The sequence below is a fragment of the Ambystoma mexicanum genome, chromosome 6p (assembly GCF_040938575.1).
Source record: "Ambystoma mexicanum isolate Mex_15411 chromosome 6p, UKY_AmexF1_1, whole genome shotgun sequence".
NCBI classification, from domain to species: Eukaryota; Metazoa; Chordata; class Amphibia; order Caudata; family Ambystomatidae; genus Ambystoma; species Ambystoma mexicanum.
In genome coordinates, this window is record NC_090935.1 from 963496955 (window position 1) to 963519625 (window position 22671).

General features: G+C 46.3%; 1 protein-coding gene across 1 annotated transcript in view; it reads left to right on the forward strand.

The window, feature by feature from the left end:
- LOC138510112 (zinc finger protein 474-like) overlaps positions 1 to 8972 on the forward strand; it is a 435594-nt gene extending 426622 nt beyond the window's left edge. Inside the window, exon 4 of the mRNA XM_069625568.1 lies at positions 7687 to 8972. Within this exon, the coding sequence (XP_069481669.1) occupies positions 7687 to 7838 (152 nt within the window). The 3' untranslated portion in view covers positions 7839 to 8972. The remainder of the gene's footprint in view (positions 1 to 7686) is intronic.
- Positions 8973 to 22671: the final 13699 nt, after the last annotated feature.

Genomic DNA, 22671 nt, shown 5'->3' on the forward strand with positions numbered 1-22671 from the left:
AATCTACATATGACAGCCAAGAGATGGAATGCGGCCCAATCTTAGGAGGGACATTGTTGCACTTTAAAGAGTTTTTTCCAGACCAAAGGTATCAATATGGTGGTTGACTAATTTCCCTCTGGCTCCTGCTATGTTCCAAGACAACAAACGCTAGAGGCATCGGAGCCGGTGGCAGCTCTAGGTTGCCGTGCGGCTTGATGCTGATGGGTCCCTTTCTCTAATTCCCTTGCCTGCTCTGGCGTGTCGGCAACAGACTCCAGCAGGTCTGCGGCTCCGCAGCTCAGTGGATCGGTGCTGAAGAGGCTACACTGATATACTGAGGCGAGCACCTGTATGGGCATTTTGGCCACCCCCTGTGGTAAGCGCCCTGGATTCACATATAACTTCGGGACAGCTCTGCGCCATGTGGGTGGTGTTGCGTTTGGTTGTTTTTGTCCCCCTCTGTATCCTCTAATCTGCTGATTTAGTTTTCGGCCGCCTAGTCTAGGGTCATTATGGCTGCTAATAAGAAGAGCGATGCTGATGGCGTGCTAAATAGGCACCAGGAACAGGCTGAAGGGGCCTTACAGAGCTCTGTGGCCTCCTCCCCTATGACCAATAGAGACCGTGTTTCAGAGGTCTTGGCACTCAGTACTCGCTGCAGACTGAGATTGTGTGATAGACCTCCTGCCACAATAATGCCTCTAAATAAAAATCTTGCCTATCTGCTAAAAAGTCCTAGTCAGGAACCATACAGTCCTCCCTTGAAGACTGGTCCCCTAGAATATGCATCCCCAGACTCTTTACAAAAATCTGGCACTGCTGAGACCATGGTGCCAGTATTAACTTCAGTCAAATCCCCATGCCCGGGAAAATCCGTGAACCACGCTGGGAATAATCTAGTCCATTTAACCTCAATATCCCGTGTCCCCCAAGGCCAGGCTAGGCCTATTTTAACTCAATTCAAGCACATCGATCCTTCACAATGGTCTGCTCTCATGGCCAGTATAGCCAAAGAGTTACTTTTATGCAAGGATCCTTTTGACCTTGGTCTTTTGGCTGACGCCCTAAATGATTGGGTGGCAGACATGCGATCGCCTAAAGTGAATACTGCCTCACAGACAGACGGGCTGTCCAGTCTTTTCACCCTTCCACAGATATTGAAGGTCAACAATGCCTGTCAAGTTCTTATATCAAAGGAGACAAGAGCTCAAGCTCTACAAACTAACGCCTGTAGCTCCACGTGCCACCTAACTCCACTATGCCTATATTGGGCATCAGGGAGAAAACAACAATTCCCAATCTGGTCTCCAACAGCCTAATTCAGGATATATCACCCCCCACCCCCCTCATTGATCTCTGACCAGAAATCTGACCAAAAAGTGGTCAAACCTCCCACAACGATGAAGGGTAAATGTGAGACTCTACCCGCATGGAACATTCCCTCAAAACTACACTATTCAACTAACATCCTCCCTCCTTTACCTACACTGGTTCTCATACGTCTGCTACGAAATGTGTCCTGTAATGAAAATTGCTTTGTAACCATCTTCCTTCCATTGTAACCAGATTATGGGCCTCATCACGACTTTGGCGGTAACCCTTAAATCAGGCGGTAGTGCTATTACCGCCGGATTTAAGGGTCCGCCAAATCAGGACGGACTTCTGCGGATTTCGCCCCAGCTCTTAGCTGGGGGGAAATCTGCCGAAAGTTTGCGCTCATACCGCCGGCGGGAAATCCGCCAGCGGTATTAGCGCGACATTTCCCCATTGAACCCAATGGGGAATGGGGATTAACATTACAGCCAAACTCGTGATCCGATGCTATTAGCGCCGGGGAGTTCGGCGATAGGGCTAATACCGCCGGCGGTAATACCGCCAGCGTTACCGCCCAAGTTGTGATGAGGCCCTATGTCTTCATGTAACAGCACAACGATGCCCCCGGGCTGATGTGCGCTTTAAATACATTTGAATAAATACATAAATAAAATTTGCTTAAAAAAGTCACAAATGCAATAAAGGATATGAATATGCATGATTTCATCATGGACCAAAGGAACTTTGTTATAACCAACATTCGGAAAATAGATGGAAAAGAGTCTAGAGAAGGTCTGCGCAATAAGGTCCTTACCTGGTTGTGGCAGAGGACTGGACCTGGTGTGGTTAGACTCACTGATTTAAAAATCCTGCGTAGAATGGACCAGAGTGATTGGTGTTCACAACCTAACAGCGACTGTGTTTTAGTAGGTTGTGGGGACAGTACCTTACCTGTGTTTCTCAGTTGCTGTAAATATTTCCCTAGAGGGCCCTCGATCTGTAATCTTATCCTCTGATGTACGTTAGGGTGCACCTCTGTGTTCTCCTTACCTACTTTCAAAGCTATGGACTTTTGAATCTCCGCTACTTGAGTTTGTTGAAATTTCCTGGACTAATTCTGAATTATCTATACTGAATGTATTATTCTTTGTTTTAGGTTCTTGAATGTATTGATGTTGTTTGTTGTGTCAGGGCCCTTATGCCTTTGGGTCCCCAGGTGCGCTATATAAATTAAATAAAGTAAAGTAAAGTAAAAAATATTAAATAGCGATGCTAAAGCACAGCATTTTTTTAAGCCATAGTTGATCCTTATCTCGTCTCCTATAGAGCCCTCTTGATTGACTCTCACACGCACCCTAGTATCTGTGTATAAGGCTTTTATAAAGCACAGAAACTGTGCCTGTATTACCGTTTTCCCTCACGATCTCTCAAAGTAAATTTTGATCAACAGTGTTGAAAGTTTTAGGAAAGTCGATGAAACATACGTACAAGGTTTTTTTGTGATAATATTGCATCTGTCTAATGAAATAGTTTAACATCCACAAATTTGACAAAGTTCTATACCCTTTTCTAAAACCTGCTTGCTGGTGATTTAATATACTCTCTTTAGTTATCCATCTATTAATATGAATTAAAAGTATCTGTGCAAAAATCTTAGAACTGTAGTCTATCATGGCGAGTAGCCTGTAATTTGTCGGTAAATCGCGAAAAGCTTTTTTATAAATTGGTAGCAATGTTGCATATTTCCAACTCAGTGGGATCTGACCTGTCATTACAACCTCTTTGAATATAATAAATAGGATGCCAGCCCAAAATTTCTGATTCTTTTTAAAGGTGACATTTGGTAGCCCATCTGGCCTGCGTGCTCTGGATGACTTCAAACCAATGATGATAAGTTCAATCTCCTTCTCGATAAAAGTTACTGCGCTTCTTTCCAATATCTCCTCATAGTTAAGTATTTCATGCGCTGCATTTTCAGTGTGATACATGTTCAAAATATACTCTTTCCAGCTATTGTTAGAGATAGGGTTTAGATCATTTTTCAGTTTAATATTACTATGCTTATTGAAGATGTACCAACATTTTCGCATAGCATTTAGCATATTACTATGCCAGGCACGTGAGGTTTCAACTGGTCTGAGATGGAATTAACTAGCCATATGAGGTTCTAGTGGCATAAGAAAGAATTTATACTTGCCTTTGATAGTTCTGCTGCTTTTACCACTGGCAGATCATGCTGCACCCATTTGTATTACAATGTCTGATGTCACTAGGGCCAAATCCATATGATAAACCTTCCTGTGGTGTCATCAGGGCCAAAGTTCATTTGATTGCACTTTATGTGATGTCCCTTCTGCTACCCCTGACATCTTCATCAATGAATGTCCCTCTGACTACCTGAGGTGATAGCAAGTAGAAATCCTCTTTTAAATGCACCAAGTTAAAAATCACTCCACTTTGTTGCAACGTACCTTGAGCCAGGGGTTCCATTTGTACCTTTTCGATAATATTTAATTATAGAAACATCTCTTCGGGCACATTGTAAAAGGCCATGTTTACCGTAGTTAGAAAGCACATACACACAAAGTGTTCGTCCATTGGTTAGGTTGAAGTCCCTGTGGCCTGCCTGTTTTTACCGCGGGTGAGGGTCAGAGTGGGACTAATAATAGAACCGAGCATCAATAGTGAATAGCCCACAAAGGTAAATCCCTTTGTATTATTGAGTGGGGTAGGGATATAAAGTGGGGTTACGGTGGGTAGGGGTAAACAGTGGGGTTAGGCTGTGTGGGGGTAGAGAGTGGTGGGAAGATGGGTGGGGGTAGACCGAGTGAGGGTAAGGTGGGCGGTGGGGTCGAGAGTGGGGGTAGGGTGGGTGGGGTACAGAGAGTGGGGGTAGTGTGGAGGTAGAGATAGTGAGGGTCAGGTGTGTGGGGTAGAGAGAGTGGGAGAAATGTGGGTGGATCGGAGTGGAGAGAGTGTGGGTAGGTTCGGTAGGGGGTGGCGGTAGAGAATGGGAATAGGGAGTGGGAGAATGGGGGTAGAGAGTGGGGGTAGGGTAGGTATGGGGTAGAGAGTGGGGGGTGTCTGAATGGGGTAGGGAAGGTAGGGGCTGGAGATAGTGGGGCTAGGGTGGGTGGGTGTAGGTAGAGAAATTGGGGGTAGGGTAGCTGGGGGTAGAGAGAGTAGTGGCAGGGTGGGTGAGGTAGAGAGAGTTGGGGGTGGGTTGGCCGAATGGTGGCAGTTGGTTGGGGGCAGGAAACATGATCAACACAGTAGCCTTGGAAGGACATGTCAAATGTAGCCAAAAGTAGCCCCAACATAATCCAACCAATGCATGTAATGGAACTGGGGGTTTGTGTGGTAGAGAGAGTGGGGGTGGGCTGGGTGAGGGTAGAAACAGTAGAAACAGTGGAGGTTGGGTTAGAGAGAGTGGGCATGGTGTGGGTGGGTCGTAGTAGAGATGCTGTCTCGTAAGGAATAAAACAAGATTGCAGCTGAAAGAAGCCCAAAATAGCCCTATTGTACACAAAATAGCCCAATATGGCACATCTCTACGCAGGTGGGCAATGGAAAGACTGGCCAACTTGCTTCTTACAAAGCTGAGTGGAGAAAATCTCATCAGCAAGCTCCTCATTGGGTAGTAAGGCAGAGGAGTTTGCAATAAGACATTTTAGTGAGTTGGCCATGTCATGCTGTCGCATTGTTGGTTGCTATGTCAACCAGATATTCTCTGCTCAGAACCCCATTCCTCTCTCTCTCTCTCTCTCTCTCTCTCTCTCTCTCTCTCTCTTTTGTAATAATGGTTTTGACAAAGGAGTGGCTTGGGCCACAAAAATTTGCCAAAACCAATTATACACACAAAATCCCTTAGCCTCGGCGGATCCAATGGAGCACACCATATCCTGAGATTAACGGACTAAATTGAGAGATGAAGGCAGGGAAAAAGACACAGGTGCTCTGTGGTTATCTCTTGCGTCTTCTTCCACCAGATGAATTTAATGCAACATCAAAATACCTACACTTTGATTACAAAAATGAAGTAAGCACTAATTGTACCATATGTTGATTTTGTCTGTAAAATATTGAGATTCCTTTGACACTCTTTGGAGATGCATAACACGTTGTGATATATATATTAAAAATGGTCTAATAATCAGCAAATATTGTGGAATTGTGGTAATCCATCACCGGAGTGGGTGTATTTGTTTTTGTGACCCAGTATAAAAACATGTTCACGCTGGCTGCGCCCATTCAGTTCCATGCTGGCTGAACCACTATATGCCAGTATTTCCATATAAGAACATACTTATTTTTGCATTTTGCATAATGCCAGTATTGATACTGCAGGGAAACAGGTCTATGCTGCCTCTGACAATATATGGCAGTATCCCCATGTAAGAACATACTCATGTTGGCTTTGCCATTAAAAATGCATGCCTCAATAAGAAAACCTGTCCTAACTGGCTGTATAATGTAGACCCGTCTAGGTAGGTAATAACACTTAAATTGGCTTTGCCCTTGATGCGCAGTAAAAGAAATGTCTTGCCACAGTAAGAAATAGATAAACTGGCTTCACCAAAAAGCCAGTATAGCCACGCAATAACACTTATCATGCTTGATTTTTTTTATATATGCCCAGTAAAAAATACCATGCCACAGTAAGAAATGGATAGACTTGCTGCACCAAAATTGCAGGCTAGCCATGTAATAATACACATCAGCATGTATTCCTGGGTATCTATGAGAGATGTCCAGTTAAAAATGCCATTGTTGCCACCCCCCATGCCTCTCCCGGCAAAATCAGCTCCCCGGCCGAGCAGAAACTCATGCACACACATCCAAATCACATTCACTCCCTCATTCACAAGTGCACCCATACATCATAGACTCACTCATTCACACACACATTGCATAATAATACATAATACAATTCATTTTACCTGTATGCCGAGTCCGGACTCTGCTCAGCTCTGCCTGCGCCATCACAAACCCCGTCTGGCTCCCGCACCAACCACAAAAAGGAACCAGGAAGCGAAGAGCACTTCTAGGATCCTGAAAATGCTTGCAGGAGCCAGAACGCTACATGATCAGCACCCCAATCTGTTTGAATGTTCGGGGAGGCACGGGAGCTCCCCCTTGCATATTCAGACATGGAGTTCCCCCAGCCTGCATCCCCAAAGGCCCATGCAAGGGCTCAATCTTTCAACTGGTCAGTGGCTCGGGTCCTCCGTGTTGAGCGAGGGTACTGGCAGGTGGGCAGACACTCTTCCATTAAGGGCGAGCCGCGCCTGGAGCTAACCGTTACAATAGAACACATGCAGGGATTTCTCTGTACCAGTTACTTCTGTGCTGGCTCCTGCCTGAATGAGCGGCTGCAAATAAGCAGAACCGTGCCGGGGGGGGGGGGGGGGAGTGGGGTGGAATTTAAGTTTACAATAAGTTTCGGGGTCCATTAAGGGGTTGCAGTACAACATGCAGGCCATCACATGCTCACATGCTGCAGCATATGTTACATCCATAGCATGTGAAACCTTATGCAAGTGGCCAGTTGGGGGGGTGTAGGCTTTCCAACTGCCAGCACCTTGACAAGCCTAACTGTCACCACTGCACAATATCCAACATCGTTGGGTGCCCACACACAACATCAGAGTGGACTTTTCCTGACTCTGTCTCAGTCAGAGCCTGCCCTACGTTTTCAATACACCCGGACTAATGTGTCCATGTCCTCCTTCTCCTGTTCTTTTCTCTCTTTTTCTTCTTCTTTCTTCTCTTTCTAGTTTTTTTCTGGTTTCAGTATTTCTCCTCAAATGCTTGATTTTAGATTTATGAAATGTAACTATGTAAAGGACTTATTTCAGGTTAAAATCTCTTTTATCTGTTTAGTTGCTTGGTTAGGAAAATGTGTCTTGTTTTAAATCGTGTATTTTATAGTGTTTCTGCGTTTTTTTTGTTTTTGTGGAAAATTATTTGTGTTAAAAGTCATAATTTTTCTTTTGCCTATGATACAATAAATAAAAACAATGGTGATGTATGTTCTGTCCGTAATAATACAAGATCAATGCAGGGGACTAAAGGGCTTTGGTAACAGCATAGCAGCATTAACAGCACTGGAGTATGTGCAGGACCGAAGTGGCTGCTGTTACATTATTTGCGTATGAACGCAATGAAACCAGAATCCATTTAATTCCATATTATACTTTACATTTGCTGTTCCATTTTGCACGCACTTGGTTAAAAAAGCAACAAAAAAAAGAGTTTCCTGTGTGTGTGTTGCGCAGCGGTGTTGAACAGTTCACTTACCAAGTTTTTTCTGCACATAGTTTCCTCATGAACAATCAGCTGCTTGCCCAGAATGTCGACTGATGCGTGCACTGTGTTATTATTTCCCAGCTTCTGGCTCCTACGACCTGGAGGCTCTGAACGAGGCGGCCTGGAAGAGTGCCCAGAGCCAGCTGCTGCCCTGTGAGATTTGCGGGCGCTCCTTCCTACCAGACAGGCTGGTGGTCCACCAGCGCTCCTGCAAACCGAAGGCCTCCAAATGAAGCTGCGTGTCTCCACCCGGGGTGCATGTGCCCAGTCGCCGGGGCAGAACCGCCAGACCCATGAACTGGCATCTTCAGCATCCTGTACTGAGCTTTGTAGCCAGCATTCACCTGTGCCAGGGGTTATTCACATACAGCAGCACGCATGTGTACGACATGGCTTGGCTCCCTATTCAAATATACATGTGTTCTGGTATTTTGCGGTGTTTGTAGTGTTAAGCGGTGCAGTGGCAGGACAACATTTTGTTCTACATAGCGCTAAAAAGGTAGTGGCTTATTCGAAGCACCTAATGAAATTGTTTAACCATTGCACAAGTCGGAGGAATTAATGGTATCCTAAAACAAGGAAAGACTGTGGCCGGACAGTATTTGCGCCTATGGCTTTCACGTTGTACATGCAGCTCTGCAGCAAGATCATTAACCAGCAGACCTACCTGACCTTTTTTTGGACACGCCGAGGGTGGGCAGCTATTGCATTGGAGTACAGATAGGAGGGAGATGGAAAATGAAGAGCGCCCCACAGATTGTGGGTGTTGTCTGTTTACCCACTCAGTGGCTGTGCATTGCCAGGCTATTCCCTATGGCCATACCCATCCACCCTCTGCCCCTCCTCAGCAAAAGCACACCTCCTGGGATATCTTTGAGTTGGCTCTATCAAGCAGTAACCACAAAGCTCGTGCTGAATTGGGTCTGCCAGTATTTAGAAATAAGTCATCTCAGGGTTAAAGGCTTGATTTCAGCTTAAAGTGTGCTACTGGTATAAAGAGAATACCTTAACCAAGTGTGCCTTCAGCCACTTGATTTATAGGCAGTATGTGTGTCCTCACATCAGTTCCTTGCACTGAAGCCCTGTTTCAAGCAAGTAGTGGTAAAGCCAACAGTTTTGGCTTGTGTATAGGTATTAGATAGACATGCGCCATGCACGGTTATTATATGCCCAGGTACTCATACCATTTTCTAGCTGTTGCCATCTTACAGCCATGTAGTGCCATTGCAACACCGGTTGGCAAAAGTGAGCGTGCTAAGAAAGCTTGAACTAAAATAATCATTTATATCAAACTGTCCCTCCCCCATTTTAAAACTGTGTGCAAATATGGTCTTTTTGAACAATTTCTGAGGCAACTATGGGCCTCATTACGACCCTGGCGCTAAGGGATTACCGGTACCGGTAAGGGTACCTGTACCGGTAATCCCTTAGCGCCTGATTGCGAGGTCCCTTTGCGGGTTGGAGAATTTAACGCCTGCTTTTTGCAGGCGTTCAAAACCAACCCGCAAAGGGACCTTGGTGCTAAGTAATTTGCGGCATCGTACTTAGCGCCTTCCCCATTCCCATTGAGCCCTATGGGGCAAAAATGGGAATGGGGAAGGGCCATGGCGGCATGGGGAATTACCGCCCCACCAACCTCGGAATGGGGCGGTAATTCCCCACTCCGCCATGGCGGAGTCGGTAAGTTACCGGCATGGACCATGGTGCTATTACCACCATGGTCCAATGCCAGGGTCGTAATGAGGCAATAACTGCCGTCATTTAAAAAGACGCGGGGTGCAAACCCTCAACACCATGTTCAAAACTGGTTGCTTTTGTTTTCAAACAGTTATGTTCTTAGTTGGATGAGGACTGGCGCCAAGTTCAAGTAGCGGCTTATTGACAAACTGTTCACAGACACTAGGGGGGTCATTACGAGTTTGGAGGTAGCCATGGTGCTATTAGTGCCATGGCTGCCTCCAAACTCGTGTCCGGGTTCTTTGAATGGGGACTTACCGGGTCATTCCAACCATGGAGGAGCCGGTAAGTTCCCTTTCAAAATACCCATCCCCTTTCCCATTCAAGCTCCCATAGGGCTCAATGGGAATGGGGAGGGAGCTAATAACAGGCCCGTAATTAGCTCCCTGGTCCCTTAGTGGCTCCCGCTAAGGGACCTCGTAATGTGGCAGTAAGGGGTTAACGGAACCGGCATCCTTACCGGCGCCGTTAACCCCTTACCGCCGCACTCGTAATGAGGCCCTATCTCTCTGGCCACATTTATTTCACTCACAATAACATGGTCTAGACAGTGGAATACTCTGCTCTAGGGAAGAGCGGCCAATAGTGGCCAGTCACACATCATCAAGAGAAACAGGAATTCCTTGCTAGGGTCCACAAGTGAGCAGCGCTGTGGAAAGTTGACTTCTCTGTGCAACCTGCCCATCAGGGCTGAATCCACCTATCATCACACTGGGGTTGATAAAAGGAGGACCTTTAACTTGGGTTACAGTAAGAGAAAAACTACAGCAACAAGTGCGATATAACAACACCTTATTATATCGTATACTGTGAGAAAGGTTGATTATCTTGTAATTCTAATCATGTGCAATGACTATCATTAACTTCTAGCTTCTAAGAGATCAAAATGCTTAAAATGAGTACAAATGTGTGAGCTGCAGAACCGACTCCAGGCTTTCAACCAAGTGCATTACACATCTGTTATGTTTTAATGAGAAATACACGGTTATATATTCTTGCAAGTATTGTTATCCTTTTACAAATGAGTGTGTGGACTTGAGTGGTGGGTCTGATTTGCACCCTATGCAGTTAGCTGGCACTTTGAAATAAACATTAACTTTCTACCTGGGAAGGAAAGGGAAATGAGGGCAGAATGTTCCTCAAATATTGTCCTAAGTGTTCTTTTCTATGTTGCTAATTATGTATTTGAATGGCCGGGTCTGAAAATAACCTGGGCAGTGTTCCACCAAGAGGATGAGACAAGCCAGAAGGAATGATTCATTGACAAAGTTAGTATTTTTCTGATTACTCAGAGCAAATAGGAAAGCCAGCCTGTGCTGCATTAGTCACTCATGCTCCTGATTTTCCGGAAGAATGTGGGTGATGGAGTCAGCAGTGGCCCTTGGGAAACAAGCCGGATTCCTGGTCCTAGTCTGTGGTCATTGCGTAGGTTCCTGTGGCCGCCAGCATCTTACAAGAACATTTAAGTGGTTATAATTGTAACTGGGTTTAATACTCAAATAGTCGCAGACATTACCACACTTCAGAACAGTCAGTCCTGGTCAGTCATCGACTGCCGCCTGGCTGCATTTCCCGGTCTGCTGGGGAGGCTTTCTATGCTTAAAAGGAGCAAGGCTGGCAGGTCTTCCCTGGTGTGGCGTAGGTAAGCAGCGGGCAAGTCCTGCCTTCATGAAGCTGGTCATTGCACATGTGTTGAGGGTTCAGAGCAACACCCTGCATCCTCCACCACACTAATCATTACAAGCCCCTCAAGCATGGCGGCCTGCTATTTGGGATTCCACTCCAATTTCCATGTTCAGAGAAACCAAAGTAGATATGTGCTGAACAACCTTACGAAGGCAGGCGGTCATCAACCTGCGGCTCTCCTGATGTTGCAGACTGTGGGCCTCATTCCGAGATTGGAGGTAGTCATGGCGCTATTTGCGCCATGACTGCCTCCAATAACGGTACCGGCACTGGTATGGTTCAATGGGACTTGCCGGTGTAGTCCCCATTGAAAAAGCCATTCCCCATTCCCATTTGAGCCCCCATAGGGCTCAATGGGAATGGGGAAGGCGCTAATAACGGTACCGCAAATTGCGGTACTGTTTTTAGCTCTGAAGTCCCTTAACAAGTCCCATCCATTACGCCTGGTCAGACCAGGCGTTAAAGGAGGGACCCGCTAAGGGACCTCGTAGTAGGGCGGTAAGGGATTACTGGCACCGGTCTCCTTACTGGTGCCTGGGATCCCTTACCGCCCTACTCGGGATGAGGCCCTATGACTTCCATGATCCCTCACCATAGACTATGTTGTGGAAGGCTGGTGGGAGTTGTAGTCCAAAACCTATGGAGAGCCAATGGTTGCTGAATTCTGCTCTAAGGGTTAGTGATAAGCCCTATGCACATCAGACTGGCTCGTTCCCTCTAGGACTTCAGGAAGGAACTGAACCCCCTGCTCTTCAAAGAGCACGACATCGCCCTCTGATGGTGGAGCACATTCTGCTGTGACCCATTTATCACTACTCTCTCCTGCATGGTGCCCAGAGATGCATGCTACAACTGTAATTAGTTTTTTTGTGCAGTAGGTTTCTAGGTACATTTTACGATAATAGAAACATTACTTGTGGAAAACACAGCAATTTGATATTTTCATCAGTCTGTTATAGCACAAAAAGTGGACAACACATGTTGAAGTAGCAATCATAATGTGCAAGTCTGTAAAAGACTATCTAAACGTTAAACCAGAAAAATTACAGGTGAAGGAAAACAGCAAGATGGCTGCCGACAGCCACCTCTTAGTGGGTTATGAAAGGCCTAGTGCTCAATCCAGGCGACTCCACCTACCAAAGGACTGCTCTCTCTTAATTTAAAAGGACGAGAACCTGCCTGCTGCTAACATTCGTCTCAGATTATTCCAATGGCACTGGCTTTGAGTCCAGTGCAATTCCCATCATTCAGACCTGTCATAATCCTAGTGTTAGAGGTATGAGTGAAAGATAGGCATGTGTAATGTATGAGACCGAATGTATGCATTGCTTCCCTTGCATCCCCAAACAGGTATCTCCTTCCTTTCTGATAGCCCAAGGTCCCTGTCATGTGTGGCCTGGTTCAGCATTGCTGCCGCATCTGGAGTACTGCTCCTCCTTATTTTTCCTTGGCTTCCCATGGAGGACACTGACTTGCTTCTAGTGGGTCCTCAGCCTGGTGAGCCCTTGCCCACCTCCGGCTCCTTTTACCGTGCTGTTGTGGGCATGGGCTAGAACAGGATATGTGCTGCAAATGTAGCAGGTCCGTGCTCTTACATGGGCGCTGGGAGGTGAGTGATGGAGAAATCACGGGGAGCTTATGGACTGGTTTCCTTTTGGGAGTACTTACTTTCAATACACTTGCAGCTTCTTTCTCCAAGTTGCAGGCTGACGAATATCAGTACAATACACTGAGAACAGTGGATGGGAGAATGGGCACAGCCTCATTTCAAAGCACAGGGAGATCTTTTAATGGTGAACACTCAGGACATGGGCGATGCTAGGATAAGTCATAAACCAGTGGGGCTTTGTCGAAGAATCTGTCACCTTATAGCTCTTGGCCCAAGATTCTGGAGACCGTTTCTGATGATGAAAAACTGCAACCAAGGAAACAGAGGGTAAATGCATTGAAATGCATTTTAAAACGGCGTTTGTAGGTTTTCTTTACTATTTGGATCAGCAAGATGTGCCAGGAATATTGGCACTGCCTCAAACCCCAGTGCCGGGAACAGCCCGATCCTAGGGTTCCGATTGCTTACACAAATCATCGATGACGTAAATAACATTGGGATTAGTCATATAGCGAGTTTTTGTGAGCCAATGAACCTGCGTGTCTAACTGTTCTTTGGATATCCCAGTCGTTTTTTCCTCAATCTGCAGCAGTGTCGTATATAAAGACCATTTTCCATTGGTTAGTTTTGCAATGATGCGACCATCTCACTTGTTGCCCTCCCTCATTCCCGACAGATTTCAGCAATCCTGATCCACTTAACCGTGGCAGCAGATCCATATGAAGAAGATGCGGAGTGCCTGCACGTGCATACGCCACATTCTTTTCAAGTATATGGCAGAGCTTAATGGAAAGATCTATGTTTTGGGATGCACCCTTTCTGTATTTGGTGGCCTCCATTTTTGGATCTCAAATGTGTCCTAAATGACTACAGTGGTGACTTCGCGATGGCATGTGCCTTTGTTGTTTGGCCCATCCTTGCCACTATTGTCAATTTGTTGTCGCCTTCACTGCCAGATTTTGGCATGGCATTCATCTAGTTGTATGAATGCGTTTTCGAGCTATTCAAAATGTATCATATCAACTGTTCTGTAGAGGGCCGATAAGTGATAATGTTAATTTTTCCTCACACACAGCCTGGTTTGCATAAACAAAAAATAAGCTACAGGCACAACACAGCACCCCTTTAGAAAGCTGAGGAGGATTGGTGCCCGCGTCGAGACTGCACCACCCAGCCCTTAGCATATGTCTATGGCAGTTTAACTAAGACACATTTTTCTTCAAAAGTCATTTTGCTGCTTCCTAAGAAAAACCTTCTTCAGCCAAGCAGACCCATATGAAACCTCTCTACCATACACAGCATAGCTAAGCAGTGTCATGCAAATCTGGCTTCCACCTTGGCCACAAAAGATAAAATGTGTTGGTCAAATATTGAGAGAACACGCTGTAGATGTCTGAGGAGGGGGATAATCATTGTGGGGGAAAGTCTAGAATTGAAAAATGTAAGTACTCCCCTAGCATGCTGCTTCATTATAATATCGAAAAGGTATTGCAAACCGCCATGTTTGAACAACTGTTTCTTGTTTGTGCGAGGTGCGGCTTCAAGTTTTACTCTGCATGTCTTTGCGATGAAGGATCTTCACTTAAGGTGTAGCTATGCTCGCCCCGCACATCTCTCGCTTCTGATGTGTTTCAATTTTTGGCATAAGTAAGCGTGTTTTAGGCTCACGCTTTCTTAGGAAAAGCGGTTTTAGTGGATGGAAGTCATCATACCGTAAGTGAGCTCGCCTGTCTCAGACCTTGATTGAACCTTTGAGGAGTATATTCAGCTTCACTAAATGTATCACTATATGCTGTCCTTCCTGATAATACTGTTTTACATCTTGGAAAGCAGCTGGCATCAAAGACTTGGATAGAGGGGCTTTGTTCCCTGATTGTAACATTTTTTAGTATGATTTGTTGCCCTGTGTGGACCTCCCCTTCCGTTGAAATGCATGTGTTCCTTTGGGTATGTGAGATACATTTATGGAACCACAATTAATATTGGGAATTCTTCCCCGCCTCAATCAAAAGCACCACACCAATATACCTTTAGATTCTATCTAATTATGCATGTGACTCCTCTAGAAGCACATAAATCATTCACCCTTTAACAATGTTGAGCCAAGAACCAGGGTGGTGTATAGACAGAACAGTATTTTATTAAATGTTGTGTAAAAATGTATATTTACACTACACCTGACACGCCACGTTCTCCATGGCACCAAAACAAAGATTCAATACAAATAATTTACTATTTGGGGATAAACAGTAACAAAAGATCTGAGATCACACCACATGTGTGTTTTTGATTTCAGTCTCCAGTAAATAGAATACAGGTCAAATGAACATTTGAACACTTTTATCACACACAAAAATCATTGAATGCCAAAATTATGCAGCTCCTTAAAACATAACAACTAATGTAACTACACCATAAACGATGCACTTGTCACAAAGTTTGATTTAAATAAAATACCACTCTTTACTATTGGCAAAAATTGAATTTTACATGCATAGTGCTCTTTATTTTAATCTCGCTGGACACTTTGCAAGACTCACAATGTTGTAGCACAACACACCTTTCAAAACAAGCACTTTCATATCATTTTGTAGAAAACATTTTTCCATCCCCATTGTGCAATGATAAATCTCCCTTCTTTCAAGGAACACAGTCCCACTCTCTGTATAAAGTGTGCTTTTCAAATCAGGGACTTAATTCTGTTGAACTTTGAGAAGACCCTTTTTCTGTCCTAGCATAAAAACCCAGTTATTCAGTTAATCATATGGGACCCCTCTGCTTTAATGCAGGGTTCAAGAGAATTAGAAAGCAGTAGGGAATTTTGTTTGTATGCACCCCATCTTTTAGAGAGTTTTGCAGATTGGCAAAAAGAATATGAATACCTGATTGCTTTATAGGCTACATATAGTTTTCTTATGCACACTGGAAGCACTGTTGTTGATTTTTAACTTCAACAACATTACTCTGTGTAATTGGGAATGCATTAAATTATTGTTTAATACAATTGCTAGGGGTCTACTGCCAGCCCCCCACTCACTAATTAAGGGAAAGGTATGAACTCAAGCAGATCCCGACAAGAATATGTTTAGTTGGAAGTTGGTTGGAGAAGTTAACTTACATAATCATCTCTGGTTTTGCGCATAGGAAAGGACAGCCAGGTCATCTTTCAGGTACAGGTCAGGAATCTGGTCAAAAATCCAAGATCAGTCATGGATTTTCTCCAGTCTCCCTTCCTTCCCCTGCCTCTGTCCCTTTTTGTGGTTAACAGTTCCACCCAGATAATTTCAGTCAATCCTTCATTTCCAGGGTATTTCCACCTGAGTTCCCTTGTGTGTCTCCAAACTTTTGAATCTTTTACTAAACCCCCAAAAATGTCTAAATTATCATATGCCAGCTGATTGGTCATCAGTCGTGATTGGACAATTATTTCCCATCCCCTTCTTCAGGGGGATGGCCTCTTTTCTGTAATTGACTGCTTCAGTTTACCAAGGCCAAATTGGGAGGGGATCAGCCCACCCACTTGCATTTGTTTTTCTACACATTTCAATGTTTGCACTTAGAAAGTCACTACATGGCAGCTATTGCAAATTTATAGTTAAGCATAACAATATTTAGATGACTAAAATGGCCTGAAATGGGTCTCATCTCACCTCGGTGTTGCACGTGTGCATGTTTTTTCTTGATTAATTCAAACATTATAACAGTTATCAATTTGAAATTTTCTAAACCGACATCTAAGTTATCAAGCTATCACCTCTCCGAATCTCCTCTTTTTGACTTTTTCTGGGGATCTAAAAACACAACTTAGGTTGTAACTCTTGTTTCCAAGGTCAATTTTTTGTGAGTTAAATCAACAGGCAGTCCCGTTCATCAGCTTTTAAATGATACTTGAACCATTACTGAGTGGCTTTCTGGTTCCTGAGAAAATGAACAAAGTTTGATTCTTAATACAACTCTATGGCAAACAAATTACAGCACATCTTAACTTCAAGAAGGACCACACAATTTCAGAATGGTGGGGATTGTGCAAAGTTCAACCCATTTAGACCTGCCATTATTTACCCAGATGTCATGACTCCACCCCAATAAAAGCCTCAGTCCAGCACAAGTTGGCTCTTCAAAAGAGTTTTCAGATAACAGGGAAAGGCAGAGCTCACCCTGAACAGAAACTGATGTTTTCAAATGTTGATATTCCTTTCAAACATGGGGCCTTTTAATATCTTGTATCTTATGATCAAAGTCCATTTTACATTATGACACATATTTCACATGACTCTGGCAATGAAGATTAGTTTTCCTATGTGTTCATTGTTCTTAAATTGCAAATGCCCTCCTTTCCATGTTAATTGTTTGTGTTTTCAGAGTTACCCATTATTCTTTGCTCTCTGTGTCAGCAAGTTCATACTTAAAACATGCCATCGCCTATAATGGATTTCAAGTTTGACAACTGCATGCACATCCCATTTTGTACTCTTTATTTCAATGTTCACAGCATGTTGATGTGTGTTAGTTCGAGTGAAATGCTGCCTGTTATCTGTCAGCCAACAATGTGCCTTTCCAATTCCCTTCTGCAGCTTGTTTTCATTTTTCCCATGTTCCTTTCTTCAATTGCAGAAGTACCTACATTTGAATTCACTAGGCACATTGGCAGTGTGGACAATTTTGATGCTGGCTTTTCATTCTGTCAGTGTGCCTTCCCATGACAAGAGGGTATTTCTGCACATTTTGGGCCTAACATGGCCTTTCATTTCATTTGATCCTGGGGCTGCTGTTAAATTTCATAGGTATAAGAGAATGGTGCTTGGAGGGAGGGGGTTTCTCACTTGCTTCAAAGTCTTGTATCATCGTTGGTTTGTTTTTTGTCCTGTTGCTTGCTTTTTACTAATAAATGGTTCACCAATCCACCAGAGTAGTCAGTGGTCATTTTTTCAACAATATAATATGCTATGGCATTTAGTAGGTGCCTGTACACAAGTGTTTCTAGGCGCCACGAGAAAAGGGAGGGAACATATAGGTAGGATAAGACAAACAATCCTACTAGGCCTTGTGTCATTTGGATCATGCAAGTGCGACAATAGAAGTGGAAGGGGAAGGAGAGGGGGAAGTGCAAGGGAGAGGGAAAAAGGGAAATCGATCAGGGCAGCATGGCTCTGAGTGAGTGCAGCCAGGGCAGCACAGCATTAGGTAAGTGCTGCAGGCAGGGAGCTTTAGAGGTTACAGTTACAGCCCCTAAGTGTGGGGAAGGCCAGGAGGCTGTGCAATGAGGACTGGTCATGGAGGAGGCTGGTATCCAGTAAGACTCTGAGGGAACTAAGCAACCAGTCTGCGCAACAGACAGGTAGTTAGCAAGGGAGCGAGAGAGAGAAGGAAGAGGAGAAAAGGAGAGTCTTGAGCTGGTCCGGCTCAAGACTGAGAGGGGCAGGGAGGCCGTTCAAGAGGGAGGCACCCACAGAGGAGAGAGATCTACCCCCCAATCTCTGCCTGGAAAAGTGTCTGACCCTCAGAGAGTTGGAGGTAGCTGAGTGAAGGACTCTAGAAGGAAGGTATTTTGGAAGAGAGAGTTGCATGTAGTGCGAGCCTCGGCCACAGAAAGACTTGTGGACAATGCAGAGGGTCTTGAAATTGATACTTGCAGCCACTGATAGCCAGTGGGGAGATTTCAGGGCTGGAGAGATACGGTCCCTGGGCTTGAGGCCAAGGATAAGTCTTGCAGTCCTGTTCTAGATTGGTTGTAGGGGGTGAAGAGTAGAGGTAGGCAGGTTGAGAAAGAGGCTGTTGCAGTAGTCCAGCCTGGAGAGAACCAGGGCTCTGGAGACAGTGAGCTTCTGGGGGAAAGTGAGGAAAGGTACAATACCTCTGAGGCGATGCAGCTGGAAGTGGGCCTTCTTGGCAAGGTCTGTGATGTGAGGAGAGAAAGAGAGGGTGGAGTAGAAGATGACGCCAAGGTTTTATGCCTCACAGGGAGGTGAGGGTACAGGGCCCAAGGAGGGTGGCCACAGTGAGAGAGGGAAAGCGGGAGCAGGGGTCCCCATGAGAAGGATCTCCGTCTTACTTGCATTAAGGAAAAAATTGTTAGTGGTGCACCAATCCTGAATTGCGGATAGACAGGAATGAGAGAGGGAGGATAGGAGGCTAAAGGAAGCCCAAAAGAGAGCTGGGTGTCATCCGCATAACACTGAAAGAAGATAAGGTGAAGATCAGGTGGGCAAAGGGGGCCAGATAGACATTGAATAGCCAGGGTGAGACGATAGACCTCTGGCGGCACCACATGTGGAGAGAGAGGTAGTGTAGAGAAAAGACCCACGTTTGACTGGGAGGGACGTCCAGGAAGAAGAAGGTCAGCCACATGAGGGCCTGATCCGTGAAGCCTAGGTTCACACAGAGTCTGTTGATCAATAAGTTGGGTGCCTGCATGGTCGGATTCCAGTTACCCTGAGACTAAGTCCAAGGGTAGCTGGGTGCACCTACTGGTGATCTCCATGTGCCCAGGAGAGACAATTTCATCAGAGAGGAGAGCTGGCCAGAGCACCTGGAGTCTCTGGAGAAGTGAACAGAGCAGATCCAGAAGAATAGCCGACCGATAATCGTGGGTTGGTGAACACTGGTAATTGCATTAGTGTATTGGTATGTCTTGTATAGTATTGTTTTAGATAGATTGGGATAAATGTCTGTCTCTGGTTAAAGAATTCTGAAATATGTAGTGATAATGCAAGGATACAGGAGGGAAGGTACCCTGCCTACATAACTGTTCATCTGAATAAGAAAAAGAAAGAGCGGTTAGCCACCGCAGATTAGAATAAAAATTAAGAGGGGGGCGCTGTTGCGCTTGACGAAGATGGCCGCCTGATTCATCGCTCCGTCCCGCGTGGCACCCTTTAGCTGTAAAATCTCCTGTTTGCCCCGGTACAGCGCAAAGCCGACCACCGGAGTGGGTCATTAACCGGTCTGGTAGTCTACCGGGCGAGTCTCGGTCACCAGACCCTCTTTACTGCGGAGCTTCAGACCCCTGCGTGAGGGGCGGGGTCGGACATCCGACGGCCCCCATACTGGTTCCAGAACTTCCTACTCGAGCTCCGCGGCTTGCGACCTACTGTGTGGGGGAGGGGCCTCACTCTCCTTGTGCGGCTCCCACGCCAGATCCCAGAGCGACCCGCTCCGCTGCCCCACCCAGGGCGGTGTGCTGTCCGAGATCCGAGTAAGCACCGCTCTTGTCTCGAGGGGTGAGTGGCCCCTGGCTTGATGTTCTTCGTGCCCACTACGCAGCGGCGGCCCTATCCCTTGCCCGCCTGGAACTTGGAGGCCTGCTTCCTCCCCTCTTCCCCAGCCACCTGAGAGCTGACCGCCACGGTCGTGGAGACGGTCGATCCATCCGGCCGTTAGACCTACTACTGCTACTGATCCGGCGCCTTGATTCTCTGCGCCTGCCCTCAACGACTCATACCGAGTGCCATCGACCCATCGACTACGCATAGGGTTGCCCCCCTACAACAACTGCGACATTGGTCTTTTGTACCTCATGTAGGAACCTGATCTCCAGCTGGGTTCCTCTTCCCGGCCTCCTCGATCCTGCGGGGGTTGACATACCCGCTCCTCGGTCTGGCGTGGGGTTAACCCTACACCGGCGACATGTCGACACGGACCGGCAAGAAGCAATCCTCCATCAACATGTTCGCAAAACCCTCGATCCCCCCCGGGGGGGAGACATCATCACAGGACACTTTGCCCACACCGGAATCACCCGATTCCCAGAAGATGTTGGAGTTTATCCGTGAGGGGTTCACCACTATTCATAGCAAGCTGGACGATATGAACGGCACGATATCTTCCATCAAAGCGCACATGGAGAGAACCGATGGTCGGGTGACCAAAATTGAGGAGCGGGTGAGCACTGCCGAGGACGGCCTCGGTTCCCTCCGTGCGGAGGTCTCCACACTATCCGCCCGAGTTACCGAAGTGGAGAAAAAGAACGAGGACCTGGAGTCTCGCTCGAGGCGCAACAACCTCCGCATTGTCGGGGTGCCGGAAGACGGTATACAGGAACCTATGGAGGACTACGTGGAGAGTATGCTGCTTCAGCTCCTCGATTCCCCGAAACTCTCCCCGCAGTTTGCGATCGAGCGGGCCCATCGCTCCCTCATGGCGAAACCCAAACCTGGTGCGCCTCCACGCCCGATAATTGCCAGGGTCTTAAACTTTCGACCGAGACACTCTCCTTAGAGCGGCAAGGGCCAAGGGAGACCTTTTCCTAGGTGGGGCCAGGGTCCATCTTTATCCGGATTTTTCGATAGCGGTCCAGCGGGAACGTAAGACCTTCCTGGCAGTGAAGAGGAGGCTACGCGACCTACAGGTGAAATATTCTATGTTATATCCCGCTAAGCTACGCGTTGAACACGCAAACCGCGTTTACTTTTTTACGCTGCCCGAGGAGGCCTCCAGGTTCATAGATGAACGCTTTCCCGGCTGAAGTACTATGCCAGCAGATGCCATCACCGACACACCATAGTCTAAGACATCTGTTCAGCGCATACCTTTCTATCCTATTTCAGTACTCATCTGGTCCGTCGGCACTCTGTCATTACCTAATGTGGATCCGACGAGAACACTTGGCTGCACCGATAACTAATTCAGTTGCTATCTTTGTTGTTCTTTGCTTAGGACATTGTTCTTATACTATATAGTCGGCTTACCCCGACAGATTGATTTGTATTATGCTTGCCATGTTTGCCCCTTCCCCCACGGGACCTCTCTTGAATGGGTATCGCTATTAGCATCGCTATTAGTATCGGGCAAGTACTGTTATCCGTCTATCGCCTCAAGGTTCGGAGCATTACCGCCAGGCCACTTCGCAGGCCCCCCAGGCGTTGATGCCACTGTTCTGGTTGTTGTTGTTGGGTTATAGGGTGATCATCCCTCCGTTTGGGGGAGGAAGGTGGGAGGGGGAGGGGGGTATGGGGTTTTATGTTAAAAAAAGCTTGGTGTTCACAGGGGAGGTTGAGTCCGATATACTACGACCCCATTGGCGATACAGACTTGCCCGCACGGGGCATCGACCATGGGGTGCATACTTCCATTCACCCGTATTCTTTGATGGCTACTACGGGAGGGTTTAGTGAGGACCCTTTGACGTTTATGAGCTGGAATGTGAGGGGGCTAGGAAACCACAAGAAGATGAGACTACTACAACTTCAGGCCGAACGTCACGGGGCTAAAGTCCTGTTCCTTCAGGAAACGCATGCATGCACTGAATTTTGTGACAAATTCGCTAAAGCGTGGGGCCCACAGAGATACTTTACTACATACTCCACCCAGAGCCGCGGAGTCATGACCCTCATCCACAGGAGCCTTAGATTTGTCCCCACTACTACGCTAATCGATCCCCAGGGCAGGTACGTTCTTCTTCATGGTACTCTACAAAACAGGGAAATTATCCTACTCAATATATATGGCCCTAACATTGACGACCCCGACTTTTATACACATCTCATAAATCTCCTAGTAGGCTTCCCCCTGATCCCGATACTCTGGGGAGGTGACTTTAACACGATATTTGACGTGGATCTTGATAGATCCGGCTCCAGACCTCGTCAACTCTCCAGAGCAGCATACACCGCACTTTCCTCGCTTCCTCGTCTATCCTTGTTTGATGCTTGGAGGTTCCTTTACCCCGACTCCCGCTCTTATTCTTTCTATTCCTCGGTCCATGATTCCTTCTCCCGGATTGACAGATGGCTGTTATCTGGCGATCTAATAAAGACCGTGACTGATATGGCGATTCTCCCTAGGACTTTGTCGGACCACTCCCCGGTGACTGTCACCCTGTCTTGGGGCCTGGACCGGGATCGGACCAGGCACTGGAGAATGAAACCGCTTTCTCTCCTCGACCCGGTCTTTTGTTCGGAGATGGGTTCGGCAATTGAGGAATTCTTTGAGATTAACACCAACTCTGTTCCCTCACATGCCACCCTATGGGAGTCCTTCAAGGTCTATATCAGAGGCATCGCTCTCTCCAAGGAGAATGGCATCCTCAAAACAAT